Below are 22,104 nucleotides of genomic sequence, written 5' to 3' on the forward strand. Positions count from 1 at the left end.
GTTTTTTTTTAATAAAAGACAGATGGAGCCAATATAATCAAAGTTTGTTCCTGCAAACATTCATCCTGAAACTGGTCAAATTCTGAAAGGACAAGCAGAAACCCCCTCAATTTTCTTGTAGTATGAACAGTTGCAGAAACCCCAAAAAATTGCTCCTAACAAATTGGGTGAACTGTAATAAACACTACAAGTGGAAAACAACGTGCAAGATCCTGTCAGACACACAGAATGGAAAATAGAGAAGAATAGTGAGAATTTTAAAACACGTATTTTGAAACCTTCCCTCTTTACAGCTTATTAAATGTTTAAATCGGCTACATTGTGCAATAATATATTTTTGATTCCCTCCTATTAGCAGTTGACTTGGAAGATGATGATAAAAACAAAATGTGTTCCAATTAAGAAAAAAAACTTAGCAACTGTTTACATAAGCTAATAAAATATTTATGTAAATCAAATATATATTCACTTGTCATTTTTTTTTCAGGCAACAACCAAGTAAAGCAAGTAGTAACATTATATTCAATATATGATTACGTCATAATATATATGCAAGGCATCATAAGTATATTTTTAATGTTTAAATTTAAGACAATAACTTTTTTGTTTTGGAAGGCAGTGTGGTTACATTACAATTTTTTGGCTTTTTCCTGTGATCTCTGCGATAAGACTGTTTTCTGAAGGATGAATTTAATTTGTTTATGCAAATAAGGAAGAGCGACAGAATGCTATTACTACTTATACAGCTAGAAGCAGATGAAGCCCTATACTGATTAAATTTGAAGTTACACTGACATCTAATTTAGATTTAGATTTAATATATTAATATTACAGTGTAATGTGGAAAGATCAAAGTGTTGTTGCTAATTACTTTCAAATTTTTAGTATCATATTGCATTCATTTGATTGTTTGCTATGACTTGTAGATGATAGTGGGAGATTTCTTCTGAAACCATTTACAAATAAGCAACAAGGTTGCTTTACTTGTTAAATGAGACTAGACATGGAAAAATTGTGTATAGACTAACAATCACACTTAATTGTGATCACCGGCAAGAAAAAGTTTCAAATAAACAAAATTCTTATTCAGACATTTTTTATTTGGACAATATATTCTTGCTCTTTCAGTAACAAAGAAAAAAAAATCACTTTTTGTTATGCCATTATCACACATTCACAGTGAAGGTATCACCTGTAAGTGACAAATTCTCTCTTTAAACGGTCCCCACTCTAAAGAGACATCACCAGTGATTCAGAAGAAGTGACAATCTGACAAGTCGACCATCTGCTTCCCAAAACACAAATTGACATAAAGTGACAAAGCTTCTATCCCAGGGAGCCTATTATCACGATTTGATAATGTAACAAATAATGTAAAACATAATATAGACATTTGCTGCTTGCAGTGAGCAGATGAATATGAAAAAAATGTGAACAAGGTAAGTTTGAAAAAATTTTGTAATTGCTTACTAGTAATTAAATTAGAAGGGAGAATCTTTCTGTGTTGTTCCCACACACAACAAAAATCTGTTTCATGAAACTAAATTTCTTCTTGCAATGTAAATTCCAAAATTCAGGTCACTTTAGCTGGGGCCTTTGCTTTCACTCCAGTGTATTTCTATGAGGTCTCAAATGGCACAGCACATCTCTGGAACTTCAGGAAACCTGAAGAACTAAACGAAGTTAAGCCTGAAAACTGAGTCACCTTTCCATTTCAAAGCAACTTCTGTCACTAAAGATGTAAAAAAGATTATTTTTTAGTTTTATTTAATAGATATTGTAGAAGCTTCACTGATCCCGGAGTCCTCTCTTCTGTATGGAAATGTGTAGGATTCGACACTGAATGCTAAGTTAGGAGGGACTGGTGGTCTCATTTCCAGCAATGAGCTCTCTGTCAGCATAGTAATATTTTAAACTATGTCTATATTCTCTTTTCTAAATACTCCTTACTCTCTAGGTGAAAGATTAGGGGAAGTCAAAAATTAAATCAGTAGAGATGTTATTATGTAGGCTTGTCCCTAGAAGGGTGGGAATGGTGTGAGAGTAACTGAAGATCAGAACCAGTCAACACAGTGACATAAAGCTTACATATCACTTTCTAAGGGGAATGTTTATAGCAGTGTAGAGATCTGTCCTGCCACACACAGGACACACACCAGGACACACAAGGCCCTGTGTGTGCCTCTCACCCTGGAGCACTGGAATGAGGCAGTCTCCTTGGGTGCCTGAGCTGTGGCAGTGTCTCGCTGCGTGTGTGACCATCCCACCTCGGGATGGTCCTCAGCCTATTGCAGCACGGGACCCCTGTGGACGTGTCCCCACTGAGGAGCTACTGCTGCTTGTATGCTTGCTTTCTGAGTTAAATGGTCAGTAGCCCTCACATAATCCTGCTGGCCACCCATTCCCAGTCTGGCTAACTTGCACCCTTTATTAAGTCCATCAGCAGTGGCTTCCTGAGGTAATGCTGTCTTCTGAACTTCAGCCCAAAATGTGTTACCAGGATCCACCCAATGGGGTTAACAACTTGTATTCAGTTCTTTCCAGTGCGTGTCTAAACCATTACAAAGGGGCTGATGTGGTTCATATCTCATCTAGCAGGACTTTCAGGTAAGAGTCCCTCATGATAATTATTTATGCTGCCTTGTCTTTCCAGTGTACATCAGAATCACCAAATCAGTTGGAGATGACAGATAAAGACCTCATTTTATCTGAGCTGTGCTTTTGGGTAGGTTTTATCCTGTCACAAGGCTACTGATTTTTTAATGTATAAAACATTTCAAATCAAAAATTTTAGGTATAGCAACCTATAGATAACAAATTTTAGTGTGGGACGCATTCTTGCTGTATCCCAGAAGAACCTTTTTCCTTTCCTCTGTTTTGCTTTAGCAGGAAACATGACAACTTACAAGTGACAAATCCTTACCCCAGATCCCAGTTCAGTTCAGTTTGTCAGTTTGCTGGTTTTTGATTTCCTACTTCTGCTTTGCACTCCTGCATAAGCAGCTTCCATTTATTCTAAATCTATTTTGATAGATTTAGGGAGTTGAGAGAAAAAAACAAAGGAATATATTTTATATAACTAAGGTAGTTGACTCAGTCAAAGAAGGAAGTAGTACTGGGAAGATGTTTAGAACTAGTTGCTCTTCATTTTTTCCTCCAAGATTTGAAGCCGCAGTTTCGATGCAACCCCTGAAGACAAGATCTCCAGGAGAACCTGCGAAGGACAGTTTTTTCTTCATCAATACCTCTGTTTTCATGTCTTGTGAAATATTCCAAATATTATTAATGTGTCATATGTGCTGTTGCCAAAACAAATGCTGGTAGAGAGTGTGTTGCCATGAACAATGTGAAATATACCACATGGCTGTCCATCTGCTTCCAGTCCTACAGCTACAAATCATAATCACTTCTTTTTCATTTATCCTTTGACACTGAGATTTGAAGTTTCATCTTCATTAATGCTTGATAAAACACATATTCATGTACATATGAAAATGTACCTTCATGTGGAAATATTATTCTTAAAATTTCAGGGTGCAAGAAAACTCAAGAAAAAATTTCTTCTGATTGTTTTCCAGTTTCTTATGAGAGTAATTTTCTTCAGTGTTTCAACCCTGCTTTGTTTCTTAAATATCTTAGGACCATATAAGAATTTAGATAACAGCACATTTTTTTCTGTGCAGTCCTTAAATGGTATTTTACCTACTTTGGTACTGAGAACTTCTAACTGAGGTATGAAACAACTGTTCATGTAAGGAGAGGAGCAAAAAATGAAAATTGCAGTGGAAAAGTGGAGCATTGGTTTCACTTGAAAAAGAAAGAAAAGTCAGGGTTTGTAAGTAGAGATGGAAAAGTGGTGAACTACAAAGCTGAACATAGGATGCCTAAGAAAAAGGAAGAAAAAAACTTGTAGAAAATTATAAGAGAACATATGCACAAGATAGGTGTTTAAATTTGAGTTTGAATCATGGAAATGCATGATACTGAAATAGTTTGAAACTAATGTATGATTAGAATACTGACAAGATTAGAAATAAAAAATGTCAGCTAATTTCAAACACAGATACTACCTAACATCAAGTAATATATTCTGTTTTCTAGATGAAATTTCCATAAATGGGTCGCTAAATATTTATTATTCCTGCTCAGTGCACATATTTTTTTTTTAAACATTTTTTTTAAAGTTTTTTCTTTGAAAACTTGTTCTTTATTATCTCTCACTATCCCACCCACAGTAGCACATGGAAAGACTAAAGCAGAAATACTTGCAGGATCTGATTGTATCAATACATTTGTCTCAGGCAGCCTGCTTGGTGATGAAACAGAATGGTGCCACCATCATCAACTCTTCAGGAAAAATGTTTATTCATGGTCACGAGTCCCTCGTCACCAGCCTAAACTGAAACAACAACCCCCAGGCAGGTCGGATTGCCATCAGTCAGTGTTTTATCATGAACTGTGGAACAAGCAACTCATCATATCTTTTCAGCAGTTACAAGATGTCATGCATCATGTCAGTCTACAATGAGGGGAGGTTAATTAGGGCCTCTTTGACAAGACACAGAAAGCTAGCTTGTGTTACTGAGAGGCTGGGAAGCAGATGTGTGAGATTCTGGTAAAAGCTAACTTCACAGCAAAACCACTGAACTCTGGGCAGCTTAAACAAATTTTAACACTACAGTGGAAGTACAAGATTATTGGTATTTTCCTGGGAGTAAATTTCCTCTAATGCTTAAAATGCTAACTAAAGGACATACTTTGTATCAGGATGGGCCTGATCAATTTGTTTGATTATTGTTTTGAGCTCTTATACATCTATGCATTCATCCTGTTTCTTTCTTGTACAAAAACTTCCCAATAAAATGATGCTCAGCATATACACCAAGTTATACTGACCAATGCCAGATTTTTGTTGCAAGTTGTTTGTATCTGCAAGGCAAAACTCACAACACCATGAAAGCATGGAAACTTTCAAGACATTTTCTTCAGGATGGGAAGACCATTTTGAGGTTGAGATGTTGGACTGATACTTCGGAACAGTTACTGAAATGTCAGATTTTGCCCTTAATTCAACAATTTAGCAGAGCCAGCCTCTCCCACAAATAGACTTACCACCAGATGAGTGGTAGAAAACATGTTCCAAAATTATTTTGATGCTTTAGGGAGTTAAGTTTGGAAATCCTAGCTATATGTGTATGTCCTTTTTAAGCTTAAGGCATGAAGTCAGGTGTTAATCCCAGATACAAGGTTGTGGGGACAGCCATATATCACTGCTATTATGTGTTGCCTTCCCCATCAAGATTATTTACATGCACAAGGAAGTTCTTGTCACCCCCTGACAGAAAAAAACTACAATAGAGCAAAGAAAAATGCCTTCTTTAGACAGAAATCTCAGGTACTAAAAAGCAAACTAACAACAATAAATAGCAGTTCAGGTTGTGCTCTCTTCCTCAGCTGAAACAGGGGATTTGGCTGGAGAAGACACTGTTACTGGAGCCTACTGGGTCTTAGCTGTCATTTGACAGGTAGCAGCTGTTAAGTAGGAAAAAAGGATTTTCTAAACAGGCGACAGTGTAAGAGATTAATTTTAGAACTGAGCCAAGCACATGAAATCAGACTTCAAATACATAAATGTGATTCCAACTCACCCACTTCATTTGCTTGGGAAGGCTCACCTTACCAGTTACCACTGGGGTTTTGTGTTAGAAAGCTGTGCCTTGCTTCCTGTCAGCACTTACTTGGTCGTTAGAAAAATCAGAATTCCCATCCTAGCTGTAGATTTGTTCAGTCTTTTTCTTCACACAGCAAATACACAGCAAATGATCTGGCCTTATTCTTGAAATCAGAGCTCACAGCCACTCTCTATAATTGTACTGTTGGGTTTTACTTCATCAAAACGTGCAGCAAAATGATTTACAAGACTCTTTGAAGGCCTGCTAATGTCTTAGCTTGCAAGGACTCAGTTACAGCAAAGGCATGAATGTTTTATAAGGCAGGCCATTCACACCTGGTGGCCCTACAACTGACTGCACCTGCTGGCACATACAGATGGTTGAGCTATACTTGGTGTATTGAGTATGGGAAGGTGAGATACAAAGTTCTGCCAAAAAAAAGAGGAAAATAAAATAGGAAACTGTGACTGTACTGCTTTAAAACCCAGCAAGTATGGGCACAATAGCTGAAACTGTATGCACTTTTCAAAGTTAGTACATTTTTATTTGATAATATTACTTTGCTAAGGGAAGGTTAAATTTGATTTATTTAGGAAAGGTGTGAGTTTGGGTTGGGTTTTTTGTTTGTTTTTTAGGAATTAAGCAGTGCCAAATGGTTAAGCAATAATTAAAGTAGAGTTAAAATTTGATTAAGCAGAACAGGATGAGGGGAAGAGGGAAATGAGGATAGCAGACAGCATTCCTAATTAACATTTATCCCTCTAACAACCATACAATTAAGATCTGACAGGAAGGGTCAGGAAAATATAATCATTTCCAAAAACTCCGGATCAGATGAAGCAGCAAATTGCAAGTTCTTATGTGGGATCCAGATGAATATATGTGTTGCGTAAGCCAAATCCTAAAATGAGTTTTCCTGTCTGTGTGGAGCTCAGTTGGCTGCAAACAAGATTGATGCAGTGACATCCTCATTCATCTTTTTTCCCCCCAACTTTTTCATTTATTTGCTGCCTTTGATGTTGAGCAACAGGATTATGTCAAGGAAAATTAGCAACTTACACCCATCAATAACTACACTATATTTCTTGCGAGCTATATATTATAATCTCTCCTAGGGCTAGATTTAAAAAAAAAAAAAAACCAGGCTGGTGAACTGGGTCTTAGATAGACATTACATGTTTAAATCAGAAGCTGTAACCCTGAAAATCCCAGTTTAGCTGCTATGTCATACCAACACAGGCATCTTATTTTTACCTTAGCCCATAAAACTGTATTTCCAGCAGGCAGAAAGTAATTCTTGTAACCATAGAATGCAAACACGTCAACTACCCATGCAGACTAACCTTATCAATGCTTTACTCCATTCGGGATAATTAAGCTGAAATACAAGGCATTTTAACTGAAACACAGTAATACACTACTTCAGTGGAAAAGACAGAGGAGAAATGAAGCTAAGTTTTAAAGAAAGACTATATGGTAAAGTATCAGGAAGGAGAGATCCATGGCTCTAAGAAGGTGAAGGGAGAGATTAACCAGCAAATACTTTTTCAGCTTTAGATGAGTTTGATTAACTATATATTTTCTGCATTATATATTGTAGGTTTATACCTACAGTTCTGTCCAACTGTCTTCCTTACATTAGATTTTTACACACATCTGCAGTGGTGGGTGCAGAGGCAATGCCACAGGGTCTGTGCACTGCCATCCCTGAACTAGGGGCGGGGAGGAGTGCAGTGATAAGTCTAATTGAACTACACAAGTCACCTTTGCATGGCAAAGCTGTGCTAAAAGTCCTTCTTTAGCTTTTCTTTCCCTCTCTGATGAATATCTTTGGGTTTTAAATGGCTGGCATGGCATTTCCCTACTTTATGCAGGAGAACAGGCTTAATGTATTCAACCACAAAACATGTTCAGATTCTACAGTCATTAGTGCCGTACGGTTCAATGAAAGGAATTATAGTGCATAAAATCACCAAGTGTGTTAAGTTGAAGAGATTCTGTAATGTGAAAGGACGCATGTAAATTTTGATAACTTAAGAACTAGTTGCAGAACCAGGGAGCCTTCATTTCCCAGTGCTCTCACTCTTTTCAACCCTGAATAAAGAGAAAGCATGAAATCACAGACTTTATTTTAAAAATATTACCTTGCAAGTTCTGCAAGGTTGGCTTATGTAACTATAATGGCATCTACAATTTGAATTTCATAATCTGTGCTATAGTTTTCTACATATGCATCTATTCTACTTGGTTATAAAAACTTAAATGTGAAAGGTAAGTTGGTACTTCAGAGGGGGTTAATTCAAACCAATCAATCATTTTACTAGACTTCAGGCTGCTTGAAGGGACTTGCTGCCATGAACCTCAATTTGAAAAGGTTTTTTGTGCATGTAATACCAATCCAACTTAGTGCAAAGTCCTCTTTTTGAACACATGGTCTTGTTAACAGTTTAAAGTGCTTCCCATTTACAACTGAGAGAATGCTTATTTATGATAACTATGAAAGTATTCAAACAACTTTAGAATTAACAGTATTTCCTCCTTAATTAGGACAAAAGCAAATGATCTGAAAAAAGATATTTTACATTTCACAACCTTTGCAGAAGCCTTATTGATGCTTTTACTGTAAGTGAAAGCCTTTTTTTATAGACCTCCCTGTCATGTCCTTAGCAGAAGTTACCATACAACAGGATAGCATACACTTGATTTGTTCTCATCAATTCCATTTCCTATAAAAACTAATGTGCTACCAATTATCAGTGTATTATATTTCATTATTAAAATGAATAATATGATTGCTTTAACATAAAATTAGTGTATTATACAACATGTTTCTTATGTCATCACAGTCTGTTAACAGTGCTGGTGCCTATTTGCAAAGGCTCATAAAAACTACTGGACACCAGGGAGCAGTTCTTGTGGCTTCAGAAAAACAATTTTCATTTAAATTCTTACACATTGCCTTTAGTGGTCTTACAGCAATATCAGTTCTCTGTAAATGGATCAAAATAAAGCTTGTTTATGGCTAAATGTTCCATGGAATTGTGTATGCCCAAACACTTGCTGTCATGCAAACTGGGAAAAATCAATTCTCAAAAATGGCAGTGCGTTAAAGGCAGAATAAATGTTAGATGTCAACAGTGAACACTGGAAGTAATCCCTTTCCTTCTCTCTCCCATGTGTGAAAATGTTTGTCTAGGTTCTCTTAAAGACTGGCAGTTCCTAGACCAAAACTGAAGATTTTCCTTTATGGTTTATAAATTGCATAGGTGTTGTTTCACAGTGAATTTGTTAGATTGCAACATTACTTGACTTCCCTTTACAGCTATGATACTTTTCAACAATGTAAATTCAACACTTAAAATCTATGTATGCTAACTATCTGTAAATCACAACACATGGAGATAACAACATTAATCAACTTCATGTAACGATGAAACTCTTTGGTTTGAATTATCTCCAAATCTGGGAAGTTCAGTGTTGACATCTTGTCATAGAATAAATCAAAACAATTTCATAAGATTTACTTTCTGTTCTGTTTCTGACATTCTAGTTTTTGGAGGATTGTCCTCAATCTTCATGCAAATGTACCAATACATTTCTCTGGACTGGAGAAATATATAGGAGGATTTCAAAATATATAGCTAAATTATTTTGGAACATTTTCTACAACAACTTGATGCACTGCTCTGGAACCAATGATGTTAAGATCACTAGTTAAAGGAGAGTCAAGGGGAAAAATCAGGAAAGAACTTTATGAGTTAAAGGGGTTTTCTTCTTCATTGTTTGGCAATTTTTCAAGCCATCAACCCTCCTGTAGTGTAAATCAAGCAGGAGCAAACTACTGCTGCAAATTACAATGTAAATAGTTTACTGGAAAAAAAAAAAAAAAAAAAAAAAAAAAAAAAAGAGGGAAATTTTTAGTTTGACATTTTCTCCTTATTTGTCATTAAGCCACAACAATTTAGTATTTAAGCATGAATCAGGGCTCAAATTCACTGTTCATTCACATATTTAATGTCCTTAACCCTGATTTTCATTTGGGTCCTCAAGCTGTTCAACAACCAAGTATCTGGAAAAACTTCTCAGAGCAAAACAACAAGATAATGTTCCTGGTCCTGTCATGCTACCCAAGAGTGGTGATAGACAATCCTTCTCTCCATGCAAAAATTCCATCAATGAGCTAAAACCAACAGCTAAAACAAACAAATGACCTATTTGACTTCGGTTTTTAACAAAAGATGGCAAAATGCTTGCACATATAGCTGGGACACACTATCTTAATTAGTATGTCAAGTGTAGTACTGCTTGTGATTTTTTTCTTATTCCCATCCAAAATTAAATTATTCAGCTTAACACCTTTTATTAGCTAAACTATCAGTTGAGTATAACAATACCTTTCACTTCACATTAGGGAAGAAGGCGGAGGAGAAGCAATGGTGTGGGCATGGAAGCACAACCAACAGCTAAATGGTAAATCCCTTCCCATCTGATGACACTCTTGTATTTATGTGTCCAAATTTTGTTAGGATGCTATCCAGGTCAAAGTCCTACATTCTGGCTGAAGTCACAATTCTGTTTGTTAGGATCAGAGCCAATCTACCCATATACGCCAAACTAAGCACAACACTCTGTGAGAATGTTATGGAAATGTTTAATATGCATACCTCTTTTATGGTTTTAATTGGAAATAAATATTTATTATGTTATATTGTACTTGCAAAGGCTGAAAAAATTTGAAAAAAATACAAGTAAAACAAATAATTTTAAAAATGGCAAAAACCTTCAAATGTATGAACTCATTTCTGGAAAAGAGGAAGAGAATTATTCTCAAAGTAAAACATCTTAAGTTGAGCTCATATCCTTAGTAAAAAAGTGTGAGTTCACACATCATTAGATGAGCTGAACTGGCCTGGTTCCGTTGAATTAAAAGAAACCATACTGATGTATCTTAGGTGAAGATCAGAACCTTAACCATACATGTAACTCAATATTTGAAAGTGGGAATCTCAACTTTAATGAGACTTCTTGGGTGGTCCTTTCAATTCCATATGTGATCAAGTGATTTCTTGCCTTAAAATACAAAACAAAAGGAGTAAAACGTGGAAAGCTCAATATTGTATGGTACTTAGCACTTTCAGTTCTATAGAAGTCAATTAAGTCTGAAGAATCTCAGTATATGCAGGACCAAAGTCTGGAGAGCAATCAACTCACAAGAATTAGACAGTGTATTTTGTGAAATTTTTAAGATGTTATAGTTTCTGACATCTTATGCATATATTATTTTCACATCCCAATGAACCATTTGACACACTGAATTAAATTTAATTTCCTAATATCTCTTGATCTTAGAAGAGCTTTCAGAGATAAAAACACATGCAATTAAAGAGACACTGACTCCATCATGTTTCACTTGAAAAATTCTTATAAATTATTATGTAGAGAACATGGTCTGTAGTTGGAAATCTGACAAAAAGTCTATAACAAAGAATAATGAAAATTAACAATTATATAAGTAGATAGGAGGTATCTTGTTCTGACTCTAGAGGCCAGAGTTCTGACTTCCATTTAATATGCTCATTGATAAACTGGAAAAGATTTGAGAAAGTTAATAAAGAACACAGATGATATTAAATAGAAGGATCTGAGGCAACTTTTCAAGATCAAGATGTACTCCAGAAGTTCCAGGATAAGTGTAAATAAAGAGAATAAATGATTTTGATATACAACTTAAACTTTGCAAACTGCATGTTTGAATATATTTCTGCTGTGGGCTACTGCTGCAATCAATTTCTCTCCTAACAACTTACACTACTTTGTACTTTCCCTTTCCAATTTTTTTTCTGTAGGTGCTTTTATGAATCTTCATTGACTAGTTCCTGAATGGACTCTAGAGGTACTTTTCAAAATATCTGGTTTACATTTTCTGAAATTGGGCATTAATTTACAGCATAAGAATCTCAAGAACTGTTAATACACATGCAGATAATATCAGACTCTGATATTATTATTTTACTCCCAGTTTTCAGTGAGCAATAGACCTGCATTAGAATAAATACATGGATCATCTGGCGAAAATTTCAGACACAACTAAAGGATATGAGTTTATTTTTCAAAAGTACACAGAAAGACAAATTAGCTGCAGGTTTGACAAGGCACTAAAAATATCCTCCTAATGTATTAATGTTCTTTTTGCACCAGCAAAAATTAGGAATTAGAACAGTGTAAAAATGATCAATTCTGTATTTTTCAACTTTCAATTTTGAACTTCTTCATTTGATCTCTACAAGGCTCTGATTTTTTGAAAACATTTTTTTCTTTGGATGCTTCTCTAGGTAACATAAAAAACCCAAAACCAATCAGTGTTGTAGAACACCCAAAATGAGAGAGTGATTCACCTAGCCAACCATAAGCACATACATCTGACTGTTTAATCTGTTGTGCTTCTGTAATTCATGGTAAAAAGCAGGCCTCCCTGAGGCTTCATTCATTTTGTTCTAAAGTAATTGTTTAACATAAGTCAGAAAAATTATAGATTCTTAAAGTTCCTACTTTTTAGACAGAAACATTTCATTCCATAAATATGAAAGGATACTATTTTGATATTTTTACAGTATTTCATTGACATTCTTTTAGTCGAATGTCATTAGCATAAATGGATTTGTCTAAATATTTGGCACATGTTTGGAGAAAATGATTTTGATGCAAACTTTTAAATCCTCTCTGGTTATTTCTTATAAGTGTTATGTTTTAAGGCATTTTTTTGTGATGAAATATTCTTTGTAATTCCCCAGTTCTTATAGTTTAAATTAATGTAAAGAAACCCAGTTTTGATGAATAACATGAATAGCAATTTGTAAAGTCCTTTTATAGTGCCAGAAATAGTTTGCTTTGGCTGTTTTAGCCATTAGGCATGCTGCCGCTGGACTCTTATTAACGAATAATCTTAGCAGGATGTTTGAAATGTTAGCTTCAATACAGCTGGTTGTTTTCCATTTAATGTCCTTTGCTTTTCACAGTCACTGAAGCTTAAGAATTTATATGCCTGTTGAATCTCTTGATGTGGAGCCATTATCTGCTTCTTGGGTAGGAAACTGATGTGGTGCAAATAAGGAGAGCAATAAATCATTTCATCACCTTTGTTTAATGCCTTGAAGCCCTTTCACTCCTTTTTTTTCCCTCCAACCAGAGACAGTGATGGGCTTCAAGAAAAATGAGAAAAGCACAATCAGAGCCCTCCACAGGCTTCTAGGCCCTTGAACACTGGAATGTTAATGATCAGATCCTTTTCTTTCAGTGCTCAAGTGCTAATACACTGTTCTAAAGGATAGAGAATGTTCAAATTTGCTATTGTATTGCTGACAACAGGAACAAAAGGTTTACAGATACAATGTATATTCCACATCTTTAAATGAGGAAGGCTGATAAATTCATAAAATTCTTGAATGAATGCTACTAAAAAATAAATTCTTTCTTTGTCCCTCTCTGTTCCTAAGGAATTTGTATTCATCAAACCCCCTAAACTGGAGACCTTATTGCTCTCTACAACCCTCTGAAAGGAGGTTTTAGTGGGTGGATATCAGCCTCTTCTTCCAGGCAACAAGTGAGAGGACAAGAGGAAATGGCCTCAAGCTGCACCAGGGGAGCTTCAGGTCTGACATTGGCAGGAATTTCTTCATGAAAAGGCATGTTAAACATTGGAATGAACTGCTCAAGGAGATGGTGGAGTGTTGTCCCTGGAGGCTTTCAAGAGACAACTGAGTGTGGGGCTCAGTGCTGTGGTCTAGCTGACAAGGTGGGGCTCAGTCAAAGTTTGGACTGCAGGATCTTAGAGATCCAACCCAAATGATTCTGTGATTTTGTAATTCTGGGAAGACAAAAATAGATACCATAAATAAAATAAACTACACACCAAAAAAACTCCCAACCCTACAAACTAACAGCAATACTCTGGTATAAATAAAAAAAAACAACCCAAAAGACAGTGAAGAAATTAATCTTCCCTAAATACTGTTATCTAAAATGTGTATTCTGATATGAGTTATTTGACTAAGCTCTCTACAGAGAGCAGAGACTTTTGGAATCATGTCTAACATCTGTGGGAGTAAGTTCCTATTGCACTTATTTCTTTCTTTTTGATCAAAGGGGACATCAAGATGGTTAGGTCAGGTTAGACAATGAATTTGAAAGTCAATATACAAATACCATTCAAAACAGTAATTATGTTAGATTGCACCATACATAAATCTGGCTACTTCTTCAGGATACAAAGCAAAATATGTCTGTCAAAAGGTATTAGATGAAAAATACATACAAATCTGTAGTTTATTAGTTCTGTGCATTCTCTGTCTGGCAGTTTGCAGCTCCTGGATAGTGTAGAGAGTAATTGAGCCACATGCAGACATAGTTGATGAGGACATGCTCCCTGCCAAATAGAAAGGAAAATGCACTTTCAGGGTTGCTATTCATTTCATTCTACAGCAGACTTCTAAAATAATCTGGCTTAATTATCTGTATTTGTCTAGACTTGACTACAAATTCACCATCAGGTAGCTGGTAAAAGCACAAAGGTTTACTGTAGAGGCATTTTAAGTTAGCTAATGTTATTCCTCTCTTGTGACATGTTATTTCAAATTAATGGTTTATTTATGATCTACTGAAGATTTGATTATGTCTTGTCTAGGTGCAGCTAAAACAGGTTTATCTGGCTGTGTGAAATACTAATAGTGTATTTCCTAGTGTGTTTCCATGGCAGAGCCGACCTCAGCAGAGAGCTATTTTCACAGCTTCAAAAGCTGGCTTTGAATCTGAGGTCTGCTGTGCTAGGCTGTCAGTGCTGGTTACCTAAAAGTTAGTCTCAGAAGTTTTGATCTTGTCTTAAGCTGCATGCACACGTAAAGCATTACAGTTTAACAGTGCTTTGGGCAACATTCATTTCAGCAATTCTTGTTTCCTGTGAACTTTTTAATAACCAACCACTTTTAATCTCTTCCATCCAGGTTATTTGGCTTGAGAAGTGCCTAAGGCCTAGCAGGATTAGCTTTATTTTTTTCTTTTTTTTCTTTTTTCCCTTTTTTTTTTTTTTTTAAGTTTTCTTGGTGCATTCTTTAGGAACTGAAGTAAAAAATACTTTGTGAATTTGAGACTTCATGTAACAAGTATTTTTCTGAGCTTCGAGGCTGAAAATATTCTGTTTCCATGGACTTGAAGCAATTATAACCCTTAAACCACTTACATGATTTTCTTCTCAACCAAAAAAAAGGTATTTTTTAAGAAGTTGAATTAGGAGAGTAATTTTATCTTTCTGAATAAATAGTCTGAAATGGAATCTTAAATTCAGCTTTATGTACAGTGATGTCATTTGGGGTTTGCCTTTTCTTTCTTTTATATGCTGTCTGTATTCTCCACACATGTATTTGCAGCTCTGCAGCCTATTGTATTAGTAGCTAGTGTTCCCAGTCCTTTTCCATGGCCTTTTCCTAAGCAGAAAGACAAAACAAGTTCTGGAGCTCCAAGCCCCAGGGGGTACAAGGCCCCATGCTACCTTGGTTCTTCCTGGGAACCAAGGTTGAGAAAAACTCTTTGAGATACATTCTCATGGACAAAATGCAACTAATACCAAATGGGAGACTCCAGAGAAGGGGCTTGACCTTGAGGGAAATTGCATTACCACTTGTCCTCCTAATTGGTTCTTTTTATCAATTACATTAATTTCCTGAAACCTCTAAATGTGTACACATCCGTGTAGGGGTGGGCTTTTCTGGACATCTTTCCACAACTTCCCCTGAAGATCCTCATTAAAGATCCTCTTTTATATTACCTTCTTAATAAAATTATCTTGAGTTTCATTTCCAGGTTGGGAAAAAAGGCAGCAATAGCATATTGAAAATCCTTACCCCTTTACAGTATGTGTGGTAATGCATTTGTAATCCTTGAAATATTTATTTCTGGAAGAAATAAAACCTACCACATTGCTTAAAACATCACTGTACCAAATTAAAAGTAAAAAAAAAAAATCCAAGAAAGATCAGAAAAAATCAACATAAATGATCTTGTCTTACATTGTGGTAGGCTTTCCATGGGTACAGTCTTCAGGTGCTCTTGTATTTATTCTGAGATGAGAAAGAGAATGGAGAGTGCCACAGGAATGTGGCTTATTTCCCATGTAGTGCAAGGAACACCACTTGCTCTGTTCACTATTGGAGGAAAAGCTTCAGTGAACTTTTTCGGTTACATCACCTAAGACTTAAATGGGTATTGTTAATGTCCAAGTCTGCTAGTGTAACACTACTTGAAGTCAGGGACAGACTGTCCAGTGAAATGGTGCTAAAGGTGTAAGTCTGTAAATTGGCTACCAGCATACTTATAAAACCCCTAAAACTATTTTACTTTTTCAGAGACAAATCCTGTTCAGGTGTGTTAAGTTTCCAAATGCAAGCAGAAGTCACATCTCTCTTCATCTGAGAACACACAGGCATGCCCCTGATACTGTTCATCTCTTCCCTTACACCAAATCTCAGCAATGAAACACAGAGCTAAAGTGGGAGCATTAAGATTATAGTAAATATGTTGGCAGAAAAGGTGCTGGCAGCAAGGTATTGTCACAATCCAAGCAGGAATCGTTATAGGTTTGTGTGATCTCAGAGTGCAAAAAGTACTCGAGGGGACAACAGTTTAATCATATAACAAATGCACCTTTATTGAGTGCCAACAACACTTGTGATAGAGGGAATGAGAAAGGAAAAATAGGATACAGAACGAGGAAAGGGGGGCAGGGGAATATAGCTACCAACGGCAGAGCGACGTCCTCGTGACGTGGCGTCTGGCCAATGGATCCGTCTTCTGTCCGTGGGGAGATCTCAAAGTGTGAGTCGCAGGGGGAAGCTTTTATAGTCATTTCAGAAGCGGAGGGCACCCGGCCAATGCAGACAGAAGTGTGGGGCACCCCGCTAATGCTGGGGGAGCACCCAAGAGTCATTGTGAGGAGCCCCGTTGCTCTGGGAATCAGGTGCAACCGTTCAGGTCAGGCAGGTCTGGGACAAGCAGGTCTGGGCCTGGCCGCTGGTAAGCACAGGCTGTCCAGCCGTCCATTGTCTGTGTACAAGTTCCCATGGGAGCCAGCTCCGGTCCGGAGGACACACCTGCAGTTCAATGCTTGGTACACACACACCATGGGTTAGGCCCAAACCCCTTGTACACAGTCCCTTCCTTGACAGGGGACCTTGACGAAGGTCGTGAGGCAAAACCAGGGACCCTCGGGCCCCGACTCTCACAGGTATGTGGAGTAATAAAGGCTTCCTAGGCTGGTTACTCCAGTTGTGTACATGACTAAGTATTCATACTTGACAGACTGAGAAGCAGCAGTAGTCCTTATTGCTCACTTTCCTTTGTGTCCCCATTCCTCCATCACACGTCTGCCTCCATGGAAGAGGGAAGGAAGGTTCTGCGACTCTGAGTGAGTGTACAGGTTTAACAGCAAGAGAGAGTGGTCTGATTTGTATTATATACACCTTTTCTGTTCATAGAGCCCTGAACGTCTCTTTGTACATTTAAATGACTGTTTTGAACTATCTAATTTAATGTCTGATTATCTATATTTAGGGTCTTGGCTACATAGTGAAAAAAATGCACACAAAAGGAAAAAAAAAGAAAACCAAACCACAGCAATTATCATAAGGATCAAATCCCAAATCCATCTAGCTATGAATATGTATATTGCAAGTGACAACAGCCATTATCAGATCAAAAGAAAGGCATAAGACTCTGGCTCTAGAAACTAGAGATTGGTTTGAGCCATAGAGCACAAGATTTATTATTAATTTTTTAACAAAAATTCTTGGTGTCTGCTGTCTGTAGATGACTCACGTTTTGATAAATGCTGCAGTTTAATCCAATGTGGTCGGAGTGAAAATGTTTTCTGGCAGGAGCACCCTGCTCAGGAGTGGTTGCTTAGATCACCTCGAAGATAGAAACCTATCTGTTTAAGGCTGTAAAGGGCTTAGTGTAGTTATGCAGTGAGCTATAGTTTTAATGCTATTGTAAGGAGAGGTTGTTTAGATCACCTCAAAGACAGAAGCCTAGGCTGTTAGGGACTTAGTGTAGTTATGCAGTCAGCTGTAGCTTTAATGGTTTTGTAAGGATGGAGGTCCTTGTAGATGCACTTTAGGAGAATAGGTAGTCCAAGTTTTCATGAGACATGTTTATCAGCATTTATTCCGGAGGAGGCCCTTTAGTGTTGTTAGTGTATAACTGTTGTGCAAAGTTACCCTTAGTTGAGGGAATTCAAGGACCCTACTGTGGTTGCTTGTCTGTTTTCCAGTAATATTTGGATATCTGTGTTGGAAAAATTAATAAAATGAGAGCAGTTTCTCAAATTGCCTGAAATGTGTCCTTTTTATTTAACCCACCATTTCTTAAAGAATGGCCATCCAGGGCAACTTCCTGAAAAAATGACAAAGTGACTCAAATGGGGATTGTGCCCATCAGTAACTTGCATGGTGCATTGAAGCGGGGCTATTCCTTTGGCCTCTTGAATTCAACCAGAAGTCATGGTGGTCAAAACAGCTAAAGTATCCTTAACTATCAAGATCAATATTCATAGGGAAAACGTTCTGCCTTCAATGATAAATAAAAGCCTGCACCCTTACACTGGGAACATCCATGGGTCATATCTCCCAAATTTAGATTTGACAAGGGTAGTGGGGGGTGCAATTGAGCCTCCTTTGTCAAGGGAAGCTCTGGGGTTCCCGGGTTCCCAAGGCATAAGTCTGCACTTGGTGTCTGTTGAGGCTTTGGGTGCCCAGGGCCATGATGGGCTCCCCGAGCTGGGCTGGGGACGGCGGGCGGGGGTGGCCTGTGATGCGCTCTGGGCTCTGTGACAGCACAGGCGCCGTGTCACAATGGGGGCAGCTGTAAAAGGCCCCAGCCGGTGCTGCTGCCCCAGGAGAGCTTGGGCAAGCGGTGAGTGCACACGCAGTGAGGAGACGGGGCAGGAGGAGGGCTGGGGCAGAGGGGGCAGCAGCCGGGGCGTGTGTTCTGCCCCTGCGTGCAGGGCCCAGCCCCTTGGCGGCAGCGCCTTGCTCAGGCCCCGGGGCCTGCGGGGGCAGCGGTGCAGGCCTTGCCGCCTGCCAGCTGCCCGGGGCCCTGTCCTTGCCGCCGCTCCCTCGCTGCGGCTCCTGGCCCCCAGTGTCTGTCTCCATTGCGGCCCCACTGAACCCCTTGCGTGTGTCCCCCTGCAGACCATGGCGTTGTTGGCCTTGCTCTTCGTGCTGGTGCACAGCCTGATGCAGTACCCGCAGCCTGCTGGCGGTGGGCTGGATGAGGCCACGCACCGGCGCATGCAGGAGCGTCGGGAGCTGCTGGAGCGCGAGATGGCTCGGCTGCTGCAGGAGCTGGAGCAGGGGCCCCCGGAGCAGCAGGAGCTGGGCTGGGGAGCCGCGCTCTTTGGTGCTCTGCAGCAGTGGCCGTTCTGCGCTCTTGCTGGAGTCCTGCTCCTCTTGATCCTGTGGTTTAGCTGCAGGAGAAGGAGCTGGGAAGCCAGCAGCAGCAGCAAGGACCAGAGCTCCTGCAAGAGCTTAGGAGATGAGAGAGGAAAGGAAGAGGAAGAAGGAAGCGTTGATTCAACGGAAGGCAAGAAAAACATTGATCTGTCTATGGAGGCAGACAACAACAGCAGTGGAGATGAGAGCGACAGCAGTCCTGTGGCTGCAATTGAAGAAGAGGGTGACAACAGCATTGAAGGCACTGATGTGCAGGTGGAGCAAGACCAGGATGCTGGAAAGGAGGAAGAAGAGGATGGAAACAAAGAAACAACCGGTGGTGAGAATATGAAGGCTGGCAACAGTGATGACGTAAATGAAGGTGAAGACGGTGTAGATGGAGAGGAAGAATACACAGATGTGAAGGTGCAGGAAAGCAGCGATGCCAGTGAACAGAGAGGCCGTGATTGGAGTGGGCAGGAAGACAGCAGGGATGGTGGGAAGGAAGGGGACCATAGTGGCTTTGCTGCAATTGAGGAAGAAAAGAAGGCAGTGTTAAAAGAGGATGGCAAGGCTAGAAACAAGGATGAAGAACAGGGCAGTGTAAATGTGGAGAGAAGCAAGAACGAGGATAGAAAAGTAGACGGTCAAGGTGACGTGGCAGCCAGTGGAAAAGAAGGCAGTGATGGTGGCAAGGAAGAAAGCGGCAGTGGTGGAATGGAAGACAGAGCAGACAGGCGAGATGGTGGAAATAAGCAAGGCATCCTTTCAGTGGATCGCATAGACTGGGCTGTGGAGGAGCTGGAGAGAGGTTGCTCAGTGATAGCTGAGCTGATGGAGAGCTTGAGGCGTGTCTTTGTGGACAGCGTGAGCAAGACTTTCTACCCGGTGCCTGAGGAAGCCATTGGGGTGGGCAGTGCTTTTGAGGGTTGGAGTCCCCGTGAGTGGGATGGGGTGTACCGTGTGCTAGTCCCCCTGAACCCCCCGCCAGGGCACACCTTCTACTTAGAGCTGAACAGTGCAGGGCAGATGGCAGCAAGGAGCTTCAGCGTCCGTGTGGAGCTGGTGTGCACGTGCCAGAGGGAGCAGCAGGGCGAGGAGCTGTTGTGCTTGCTGCACCACTCGCAGAAGAAGCTGCAGCGCAAGCCTGAGCGCAGCCTCCTCAAGACACTGTGCACCGGCTCCTACCTGGACGTGGAGAAAACCTGCCGCTGGTTCCACGGCTTGGTGAAATCCTCGTGGCCGCACGTGCCTCAGTCAGGCTCCTGGCACTTGGCGATCCAGCCCTGCAGCCGTTCCTGCCAATTGCGGCTGAGCCAAGGCCAGAAGAGCCTGACGCTGGAGGTGTTCCTTGGGGTGCGCCATGGGGACTCCGACATCTTTGTGGTCAGCCAGACTGCAGAGGCCCAGGAAGGCGTCTCCAGGACCTTTGGGAGAAGCCGGCCCGCCGGGGCCGACTTCATCCCAAGCACAGCGTGGCCCGAGACGTGCGCTGTGGCCGAGGTGAAATTCTTCCGGCACATTGCCAGGCAGGTGCCGTGTGAGCGCTTGGCCCTGAAATGCCTGCAGGTCTTCACCTGCCTCCTCAGGGGCACAGGTTTCTCCAGCTCTGTCTGGAAGACTGTGGTCATGCACGTGCTGACCACCGTCCTGCTGTCCCGGTGGCGCAGCAGTGAATTTGCACGGCAGCTCTGGGCCATCATGGCATACCTGGGCCGCTGCCTGCAGCTGAAACGCCTGGAGCCCTTTGTGCTGGGCAGCAAGAGGCTTCCTGCAGAGATCAGCGTGCCGCCGGCAATGCGAGGCCTTGAGCCGCTCAACCTCTTTGAGCACCTGGCCCGAGATCCGGCCGCCCACAGAGAGGCCGTGCACGCCTATGGTCAGCTGCGCTATCGCCTCTGGGTGCTGCTCTCCAGCCACTGAGAGGAGTTGCCTGCTGTACAGAGCTCTGCTGGCGGGGCTCACAGCCTATGGCAGCCACGTGAACGCTGCATAAGTCCTGCTTTTGTCCCTGGCAATCCTGAAGCTGCTTTCCTGCCCGTGCGGAAGGAAGACGCTGCAGCACATGGATTCCTTGTGCGGACACGTCTCGGAGTTGCCATGCCCTTCACCTTCCCGTTACAACAGTGATGTTGCCTAAGCCTGTGAGGCAGAAAGTAGCTCCACTTGCACATCCTCACAGAAGAGAGTGAATCTGATGGAGGTTGCTTGGATCGCCTCAAAGACAGAAATCCAGCCTGTTTGGTATTTAGTGTAGTTAGTAGAGTCATGTAGTTAGTGTAGTTAGTAGAGTAGTGATCTGTAGTCTGAATGGTTTTGTAAGGAGAGGGTTCTTAGATCACCTCAAAGACGGAAGCCTAGGCTGTTAGGGACTTAATGTAGTTATGCTGTAGTGAGCTGTAGCTTTAATGGTTTTGTAAGGATGGAGGTCCTTGTAGATGCACTTTAGGAGAATAGGTAGTCCAAGTTTTCATGAGACTTGTTTATGTCTGCCGGAGGAGGCCCTTTAGTGCTGTTAGTGTATAACTGTTGTGCAAAGTTACCCTTAGTTGAGGGAATTCAAGGACCCCACTGTGGTTGCTTGTCTGTTTTCCAGTAATATTTGGATATCTGTGTTGGAAAAATTAATAAAATGAGAGCAGTTTCTCAAATTGCCTGAAATGTGTCCTTTTTATTTAACCCACCATTTCTTAAAGAATGGCCATCCAGGGCAACTTCCTGAAAAAATGACAAAGTGACTCAAATGGGGATTGTGCCCATCAGTAACTTGCATGGTGCATTGAAGCGGGGCTATTCCTTTGGCCTCTTGAATTCAACCAGAAGTCATGGTGGTCAAAACAGCTAAAGTATCCTTAACTATCAAGATCAATATTCATAGGGAAAACGTTCTGCCTTCAATGATAAATAAAAGCCTGCACCCTTACACTGGGAACATCCATGGGTCATATCTCCCAAAT

General features: G+C 40.2%; 1 protein-coding gene and 1 long non-coding RNA gene across 2 annotated transcripts; one reads left to right on the forward strand and one right to left on the reverse strand.

Annotated features, from left to right (window-relative positions):
• Nucleotides 1-1,079: 1,079 nt before the first annotated feature.
• Nucleotides 1,080-17,254, reverse strand: LOC134550266 (uncharacterized). Its single transcript, XR_010080297.1, has 3 exons — nucleotides 16,459-17,254; nucleotides 13,984-14,094; nucleotides 1,080-3,214 (listed from the first exon to the last, which is right to left on the reverse strand). It is a non-coding gene; the product is annotated as an uncharacterized LOC134550266 (long non-coding RNA).
• A 2,241-nt stretch (nucleotides 17,255-19,495) lies between these two features.
• Nucleotides 19,496-21,070, forward strand: LOC134549437 (inositol 1,4,5-trisphosphate receptor-interacting protein-like 1). The gene has a single exon (XM_063394984.1). It carries the CDS (start codon nucleotides 19,496-19,498, stop codon nucleotides 21,068-21,070), a length of 1,575 nt encoding a protein of 524 aa, XP_063251054.1.
• Nucleotides 21,071-22,104: the final 1,034 nt, after the last annotated feature.

Source organism: Prinia subflava, chromosome 4 (assembly GCF_021018805.1).
Source record: "Prinia subflava isolate CZ2003 ecotype Zambia chromosome 4, Cam_Psub_1.2, whole genome shotgun sequence".
Taxonomy (NCBI): domain Eukaryota; kingdom Metazoa; phylum Chordata; class Aves; order Passeriformes; family Cisticolidae; genus Prinia; species Prinia subflava.